At 39.8% G+C, this 9,769-nt stretch overlaps 1 protein-coding gene across 8 annotated transcripts in view; it reads left to right on the forward strand.

Annotated features, from left to right (window-relative positions):
* Positions 1-6: 6 nt before the first annotated feature.
* The window catches only part of Braf (B-Raf proto-oncogene, serine/threonine kinase), a 175,666-nt gene continuing 165,903 nt past the window's right edge, over positions 7-9,769 (forward strand). For all 8 annotated transcript variants that reach the window (XM_023712827.1, XM_023712830.1, XM_023712825.1 and 5 more), the window contains exon 1: positions 7-142. In XM_023712827.1, coding sequence (XP_023568595.1) covers positions 17-142 — 126 coding nt within the window. In that variant the 5' untranslated portion in view covers positions 7-16. The remainder of the gene's footprint in view (positions 143-9,769) is intronic.

The raw sequence follows: 9,769 nt of genomic DNA on the forward strand, positions 1-9,769 counted from the left end.
GGCTCTCGGTTATAAGATGGCGGCGCTGAGCGGCGGCGGCGGCGCGGAGCAGGGCCAGCCTCTGTTCAACGGGGATATGGAGCTCGAGGCCGGCGCCGGCGCTGCGGCCTTTTCGGCTGCAGATCCTGCCATTCCCGAGGAGGTGAGTGCCGGCGCCACCCGCTGCCCCTCCCGGCGCTGCTCGGCCGGCCGGTGTTTATGTGGGGAGAGGCGGCGGCGGAGGCTCCGTGCCCTCGGCCGCTGTCCCCGGCGGCGCCGCGGCGGGGAGCGAGGTGGACATCGCTCAGGGCCCCTCTCTGCCTTGCGGTTCGTCGCTACGTAAACACACACAACGGCCCGGGGGGGTTCCCTGGCCCCCACCCGAGCGCGATCGGGGCCGCGGCGGCGGTGCAGGCGGCTGTCAGTAGGGGGCGAGACGTGGGGCTGTCGGGGAAGGTCACGCCTGGCCGAGGCATCCAGCCCTGCATCCCTGAGATGTTTGCCTCATGGGGCGCAGGGGTGCGGGAGGGAGGCGGCGGCCAAGTGGGGGATGCGGTTTCCTGGCGGCCAAGACCCCGGCCCGAGGCACTGCCGGAGTTGTTAGTGCCCGGCCGTAGGTGACCGGCGCAGCGCTCGGTCTCCCCTCGCCCTACCCCTCCCCCCAGGCCGCTGCCCCTTCTTCCAGTTTTTTACTTTTGGGGGGACTTCTCTTCATCAGTTTTATCCAGCGGGTGGTTTTGATGTAGTCTTGACTCCCCCCTCCCCCCGCTCCGTTGCCATCCCGGGCTCTGGGTCGCGGTCCCTGATGTTCGTCCGCGCTCAGTGGCCGCGGGTAACCCCCTTCGCATCCGCGTCCGCCGCCCGCTCCGTTTCCAGTTGTCGGACCTGTCCCCCTCCCAACCTCAGCTTCCTCGAGAGAGCGTTTCTGCACGTCTCACCCTCGTCCTTGGAGGCCCTGAACTCTGTACCCCCGCTCCCTGTCAACATCGTCATCTATTGTTATCTTCACTTGGGCCGCTTCACTTTCTGAACCCTGAAGCTGTCAAGATTCCATCAGGATACGCTCACTTCTTTGAACCCTTGCACTGCGGGCACTTAGTAGCTTAGTCTTTCGGCACTTAGTAGCCAGTCTTTTGGGGTCTCGTTTTTTTAAGTAGGTTCGATTGCTTTCTCTGTGTGTGGGCCTCCTTTTTGTGCTGTTTTAGCCCTTTGGCTCTTCCCTTTCTTTAGTACTGCTTCATGATCTCTCTTTAGTATATTGTTCAGCTTCTTGTCACCTTGTCAAATAGCTTATTTTATCAAAATGTACTACATTTAGTTTTTAGTACCTTCTTACATAAAATAATACACCATTATGCTTTACAGATAATCTGTGGTGTAACTGTGCTTTACAATAATTGGTTAGATAATGTGACTTATTCGGTGACTTCACTCAAAAGTTGTTTTTTTGTTTTTTTCCTGCTGCTTCGTTTTTTTGTTTCTCAGTTGTCTTGGCTGTGTGGCTTTTGGGTTTTTCTTTCTGCTTCATCATGTCTGCCTAAGAAATCCATCCAGTACACTTGCTATATTCAGTAGCAGTTTGTCCACAATAATATTTGTTTTCCACTCTTTTATAGCATCTTCCATCTGTCCCCTAAATGTGTTCTGTACTATTATGTGATCTAAAATTCACATGTTTTTCGTATTCCTTAAAATCATTCCACTTTCCAGTGTACACTTCTGCTCAGATCAGTTCCCTCTATCAATTCATCTCCCTCAGTTTCTTGGACTCTGAGGCTAGAGTGCTTTCTCTTCTTCCATTCCTGGTTCAGTTTTCCTTGTGCCCAGCTACCACTCATTCTGCCTTGTTTCCTGGCCTGTGGTACTTAACTTGCTGAAGCTTCCTCTTGTCTTCCCCGCACCTCCACATTCCTTCTTATTTATAAACAGTTTTGTTCCGTTGACAAGGAAATTTATTTTTAGGACACATTGTTTTTAATGGATTAATACTAGGAGTCACATCTGCTGTCTGTTTTCTTCAGGAATCGGATATGCCTTTGTCTTTTCAGGCACAGGTGCTTTTGGACTTTACTCTGCAGTGCATGTGTGATTTTGTTGAGTTTCATCTCTGTGGAAGACTGGGGCGGATAAATTAATGTGCAGGGATTATGAAATTGTAACTGATTATAACATTGTTTACAATGAGTTTTAGGCCAGCCTTCTGTAAAGAAGGTCTTGGTTAAATAGTTTCTACCCTGCTGTCTTGAAAGGGTCAGACTGTTTAGAGCTCTACTTCCAAAGATTCTCATTCAGTTGGTGAGTGCTGGGGCCATGGCTTTCTGTGTTAGGCACACACCCTGGTCAGTTTGCCCAGACCAATGCTTGAGGACCTCCAGGCTACCTAAAATTAAGATTAAATTTCCAATAATTGGAAAGCATATTCCTATCTCCTGACACTGTAAGTGTGCCTTTAACTAATTATATTTAGTTAAAAGACAAATTGTTGCTGTTCATGGTGGTGCATGTCTCCTAATTCCAGATACTTGGGAGGCTGAAGCAGGAGGCTGACAATTTCTAGATGAGCCTGGATAATTTAGAAGTGTTTTATCTTTAAATTGAGTCTATGAATATAGCTCCATACCCCCTGGTTTCATTCCCCCACTACTGTGAAAAACAGAGACCATTCCACTCAGGTTTTAATGTTTTGTGATGAACAATTTTTCCTCAATACAGTGGTGTCACTGTACGTATTTATGTATTTATTGGTAAGAGTTGATAATACATGTTTGTTGGTGGTAGGGTGGCTATGAATGAAAAAAGTGAATCTCTTTTGACTGTAGCTAGCAATATTAGAGATGAAAGAATAAATTCCTCTGAGAAGCAATTTTAAATCTGAAGTTGAAGCTGAGATGTGGTGGCACATGCCTATAATTCCAGAACTCTGGGAGGCTGAGGCACGTGAATCACTAGTTCAAGCCCCGGTCTTGGAATAGTAAGACCTCATCTTAGACTACTCAAAAGGACTGGTGATAATGCTCAATGCAGAGGCCTTGTGCTCAAACTTCAGTTTCACATACGTATGTACATCATACATACATACATACTTTGAAGTTGATATTAGTTCAGTGGAAATTTTGATGTACTGTGGTCTTTTAATTGAACTGTTTTCCTTATGTTCATTTAAAGGGTTGTGTTGTAATTGTCCAATAAGAGGGAAGAAATAAAAACATAGTGCTTGTGTGTAATGACATTTTATCTAAAGATTTATCTTATTTATCTTGTTAGCAGGCCTTTTTAAAAAACTTTTGTCAGGCTGAGGAGGTAGCTTGGTGGTATAAGCGCCTGCTTCGTAAGCACAAGGAGCCAGGTTCCATCACCGCATGCCGTGCTGGCCCCAGAATTGGGCACGCTGTGCCGCCACCACAACCAGACATGGTGGTGCACGTCCGCTGGGAAACTGAGACAGGAGATCACTGCAAGTCCAAGCTGTGTAGTGAGACCCTATACCAAATAAATAAATAAAGTTGGTTTTTTTTTTTTTACTGTAAAAAAAAAGTTTGTCAGAGGAAAATTTTATCTGCTCTAAAAAAGGTGATAATCACAGAGATAAAGAATGTTCCTTATATAGAGCACCTGCTTAGGTAAATGCAGGGACGGGGTCAATCTGCCTTGCCGTGCTGGCGCCACCCCCCGGGCGGGCTGAAACACTGGCATGGTGGTGCCTGCCCCAGCGCTTGGGAGGCTGAAAACAGGAGGATTACTGTAAGTCCGATCTGTGTAGTGAGACCCTATAGACCCTGTATTAAGTACATTTTTTAAAAATACTAAAATAAAACAATAAAAAGTTCATTATAGAAAAATTAGGAAAACATTAAGTACAAAATTTTTTTAAAATTCCATGATTTTACCACTAGATATACTCACCATAAACATAATTGTGTATTCCATGTACTCTTTTATGCTTGTGTAATACATTATATGGTTTTCTAATTTTTGAAAAATAGCAAAACTTTTACATATTAAAATATGACATACTTGACTGCCATCATCTTTTAGATATTAAGTTGGTTTTTTATTGTTACACATCTTAGACATAGAATGTAGATTTTTTAGTATTTAAAATTATGCTGGAGAGTAAATAAATTTTATGCCCTTTATTTGTGTTACTTTGTAAGCTCTTGTAATAGAATATTCATGTGACAGAAACTTACACTTTTGTCATTAAATGTTTACTTCTGACATTTATATATTTTCATGTTATTTTCTGATAATAAGGTATGAAAAGGTATAGTATCAACATACTATTGGTTGTTTTGTGTTTTTTTTTTTTGTTCCTCGAATGCCTTCAGGGCACTTTTGGCCAGCAGGAGAGGTGTGAGGTTCGAACTCCAGCAACCTGAGTCTGACAGCTTTGTGGAAGCAGCCACTTAAAGGCCTAAGCTAGGGCCAGGCCCCCTTTACTATTGATTTTAAAAATGTGATGCCGTGATATATTTATTATCTGTTCCTTTCGTGCTATTTTCTGTAGAAGAGAACTTGTACAATTTTATTACCAGTATAAATTGTATTATTTTGTTTTGTAGCTCGCTTATCGCCAATCTTGGTTAAGCTGTGTAATTATAGTAATATATTGACTGGGGAATATCCAGGGATGGGATCTCTTTTATAATGAGTCCACTCTATTAAAATACATCTTTGTGATGCCAGGTTGGGTTGCATCATCCCCTGACAAATGCTGTTCCTACTAAAGGTGGTACATGTGCAGTGCTGGCTGTTGCTGTTTGTACTTGTTCAGGTAGATTGGAAGGGTTCCTTAGGTAAAAAGATTACAGTAGTAGTTAATGTCCTTGATCTTTCTGTATTTTCTTTTGTATTCTTTCTCCTCACTTAATGAACTCTTCCCTTCAGGCATTCACTCATCCCTTTTATTTAGGAAATGATCTGGAAAAAGAAAAAAATAGAAATTTGATATGTCACATATATGCAAGCAGTTAATTGTCAGCAGAAGAATTGATAGAGGAGTATTGGACTGTGTGCTTCAATTGTTTTTTGTTTGTTTGTTTTTGTTTTTTGTTTTTGCAGAGCCAGGGATTGAACTCAGGGCCTTGCACTTGCCAGGCAAGCACTTATTCAACTGAGACATTTCCCCGGCCCCTTTGAATTTTTGAATGTAGTAAAAAATTTAATTTAATTGTATTTGGACAACAGACCAGAAAAATATTAGGATGGTAGGCTACAGTAAGACCTGTGGCTGCCTTGTAGAATGAGGTAACTGCATAGTATTCTTCCTTTTTTCTTTTTTCTCTAATCATAAAATTGTTTTCCCCTTTAGAATTTAAGAAGTGTACTTTGTATGCTTGAAACTTTGATATTACATTGTGTAAACTTTTTATCATAATCCCTTATGAAATCTCATATATTCTTAATTTTCTATTTTTTAGCCTCAAAGTGTTATTAAGTTAAGGTTGTTTTTTGGGGTTTTTTGGGGGGTTTTTTGGTTCTCCCTGACAAGTCCAAGTTCAAAGCCATTCTAGGCTACATAGTCAGGTGCTCTATCAGTAGTTCCTACTAGATTTTGTCTTTCCTACAAGTTAAATTGTTTTCAGTCCTTTATTCATTCTCTGTGTCTTTTACCTGCTTAGGCTATTCTGTTAAGCCAAATCCAAAATAATTAACACAACTTCTAAATTCACAATAGGTGGGCCGGTTTGGTGCTTTTCTATCTAAACAGGGCCCCTTCTTCCTGTTCCCCCCCTCCTTCTCTCTTTGCCTGGCGATTGAACTCAGGGACTCTATACTATTAAGCTACATTATTGGCCCTTTTTATTTTTGAGACAGAGTCTCATTGAGTTTCCCAGGATGGCCTCAAACTTGTGAACCTCCACCTCAGCCTCCTGAATAGCTGGAATTACAGACATGCACTCTTGTGCCTGATTTAAGCAGTGTAAAACCACCCCCTCTACTGGGGTTGAGCTCAGGGCCTTTGCACTGACATTCTCAGGCTCTTGTATTTTTTGAGACTGGGTCTCGCTAAATTGCTGCTGTGCTCAAACTTGCTATCCTTTTGCCTCTGCCTGTCCTGAGATTACAGGCATGTGCCACCAGTGTTTTCCTAAAGTCAGTGTTAAAGATAATTTCATGTTAGTTTAGTAAAAAATATAACTTCACTTGTTCCATTTCTTTCATGACTATTTTGTGGAGCCATTGACATGTTCTGTGAGGTAGTTTTTATTTTTTGGTTTATTTTAGCTACTAACCTAATTTGCCATCATAATTAACATGGTAGTCAGAAGAAGCTCTTAAGACAGCTTCACCCTAATATTAAGCAATTATTTTTTTTCTTCCCTCTACCCTCTGAGATTATTTTGATTTCCATGTTTTCTCTTGGGCTTAAAAGAGAAAAAAGCTATTATTTTTGTTCCATCATATCTTGAGACTGTATATAGAGACAAATTTATGTCATCTAACTTTACATTTTTTTCTGAGCCCTGGGAATGAACAAAATATAAAAATTACTTTGAACTCAATTAACTTTGTAGCTTCTGAAAGCTCTGTAACATCAAATTAAACATCATTTTCATTCTTATTGTGTAGCTATACTTACTGACAGCACTTTGGGAACAAAAGTACCATAGGTGATGGTTTTCAGATTACTTCACAGCTATAAGACAGTTTTTGAAAAACACTCCACCACTCTAAAAAATAAGCATTTTAAACTGACCCCGTACACACATTGTGAGAGTTTTTGTCTGTTCTGTATGTTTTTTAGCTTTGTGGAATAGTATCTGTCACATAGGTACTCAAATATTTAGTGAAAGGATTAATGCATGAATCCTATTGGATAGACACACACCCTGATTTTTACCCCCTCCCATGCTAGCCATAAAATAATTTACTACATCAACAACCAAAATGGTTATAACAGGTAGTTTGAAACACTGTTGGGATTTCAAGAACATTCTTCAGTGTAACAAAAAGTCTGTTTAGTGCCTTTACATTTTAATTATTGAGATTCTTTATTTGCTTTATGTGTTGGTTTCCTTGACAAAAGGATTTGATGATTGCAAAAAATTTTTAGAACTCCCTGGTAAAAGAAGTTTTTACAGTATTAATCTTCTCAAGTATCATCTGTGTAAAAAATTTTATCAACCTATGTCTGACATAGGTCAGCAAAATTTTCTCTAAGGGTTAAAATGGTAAATATTTTAAGCACTGTGGGCCATAAGGTTCCTGTCATAACTACCAAATAATAGTATTGCAGCTCGGAAACAGCTGATAGACTATACATGTAAATGAATTTGACTCTACTCCAATAAAACGTTTTTATGGACCCTGAAATTCGAATTTTATATACTTTTCATATGTCATAAAATACTTTTGGTGTTTTTGAGGCAGGGTCTCCCTGTGAACCTGGCCTTTAACTCACTAAGTAATCTAGACTGACCTTGAACTGTGACAATCTTCCTGCCTCAGGCTCCCAAAGTGCTGGAATTAAAGACATGAGCCACCATGCCTTGCTCCTCTTAATTTTTTAACCTTAAAAATGTAAAAATTAGCCCATTATGGTGCATGCTCTAGCACCGTAGGAGGCTCAGGCAGGAGGATTGCAAATTTGAGCCCAATGTCAGCAACTTAAATTTATAGTTGATATTTTAAAAATGAAATTTGGGGGATATAATTCACACATAATGTACCATTTCAAATGTACAGCTTCACTTTTGACACATTTATGTATAGTCATGGAACTTTTACCACACTCAAGAAATGCAACATTTCCATAACCCGAGGGGTTTCCTATTGCCTCTTTGCATTCAGTCTCATCTCCCTCCTGCAGTCACTGGCAAACATTGGTTCAGTGTCTAGTTTTACCTTTTCCAGAAAGCCTTCTGAATAGAATTATATACTGTGTAATTTTATATATTTGGAATTTTGGTCTTAGTTGAATGCTTTTGACACTCATCCATGTTGATGCTAAACTTAAACATGAATAGTTTACTTGGGCCAGGAAGATGGCTCAGTAGAATAAGCGCTTCCCTGGCAAACGCAAGGGTCTGAGTTCAATCCCCAGTCCCGCAAAACAAAACAAAAAAGTTATTGCTTAGTAATGGCCTCTTGTGAAAGAGGACTGTAGTTTATACATCCTATTATATAGTGCCTGCTGGATGTTTGGGGTCCAGTTGTTAACAGTTTAAATCAACTTTTTGTAAGCATTTGGGTTCAGGTTTTTGTTGAGACTTTGATTTTCATTTCTCTTGAATACAAGGACCCAAAAGTAAAATAGATGGGTTTTATGTTTAACTTTACAGCAATTGCCAAACTTGGCTATAGTGGTAGTGCTGTTCTGCATTTCCATTCATATTGGAATTGTCAGTCTTAGGAATGTAGTAATGATGGATTGTGATTTTTATTTGTACTTTTCTGATGTTGGACATCTGTTTATGTATTTATTTACTGTCCCTAAGTTTTCACCGATGTATCCGTAAATCTTTTTATTTGGTATTTGTCCTCTTACTGTGGAGCTGTAAGGTTGCTATATATTTCTTCTGGATGCAAGTCATTTATATCAGATACAGGTTTTTTATATGTCTCCCAATCTTTTTTTTTTTTTTTTTTAATTCTGAGTATCTTTAGAAGAACAAAAGTTTTATTTTTTTTTAATGCGGTCCAGTTTATCTATTCTTTCTTTTATGATTTCTGGTCTTTTATGTCCTAGCCAATGAATACTTAAAAGTTTTCTCCTAGAAGTTTTATAGTTTTCGCTTTTACATTTAGTTCTATGATTTCATTTGGAATTAATTTTGGTATACAGTTGGCCTTTGGTATCCATGAGGCCACACTTGCACATTTACTCAGATGCGGATTAAAAGTATTCAGAAAAACTAAAAACTAAAAACTGGGAGAATGGGATGTAGCTCAGCATTAAACTGCTTGCCTAACATGTATGAGACCTAGATTTTTAAAAATAGGGTGTACTAGATGTAAGGGATGTGAATATCCTCCAACTTTGGTATTCTAGGATGATCCTAGAAGCAATTGCCCACAGATACTCAGGGAAAATTGATAATTATGAGGGAATGTTTGATATTGATTCATTATTATTGCTATTTTAAAGTGCCAGGGATCAAACCCAAGTCCTTAAATATGTTACGCAAATGCTTTATCACTGAGCTACATCCCTAGCCTTTCTTTCAGTCATTTTTTACATATGGATGTCCATGTGTTTCACATTATTGAAGAGACTAACCTTTTCCTGTTGAGTTGCTTTGGCACCTTTGTCAAAATCAGATAATGTTTTATTGACCTTTATGTCTAGTCTTAGGCCAGTACCATGCTGTCTTAATCACTGCAGCTTTATAGTTAAGTCTATAAATTAGGTAAATCCAATTCAGAGGACTTTTAGAATTTTGAGATTTTATTTTTAAATTTTTGTTTCTGTACTTTTGATAGGAAAAGAGCCATAATTTTTTTTCAGATTCTCAGCAATATCTTCTACCCCCAAAATGACTTACGACCCCCTTGCAATATATTGTTAATGTCACATGGCTGCACTGATGAAGGTTCTACAATCTGAGGTACAGGATCTCAGGACAAATCCTGAGGGCATTTCACTGACCTTCTCGGACCAAAAAGCTACAACTCTTGTTGCATAGGTCCTGCTTTACCTTGGTCTTAAACATCCAGTAGAAAAGTATGAAGACAAAATATAGGAAATAAAGCCATGCTGTTAAGTTGAGATGTGGGGGACTCAGGTCAATAATTTCTGACATTGCCAGTTAAACAGAAGACCCAATGCTATTATGGGCTACTGGAC

This window comes from Octodon degus, unplaced genomic scaffold, assembly GCF_000260255.1.
Source record: "Octodon degus isolate 3935 unplaced genomic scaffold, OctDeg1.0 scaffold00027, whole genome shotgun sequence".
In the NCBI taxonomy this organism is placed as follows: domain Eukaryota; kingdom Metazoa; phylum Chordata; class Mammalia; order Rodentia; family Octodontidae; genus Octodon; species Octodon degus.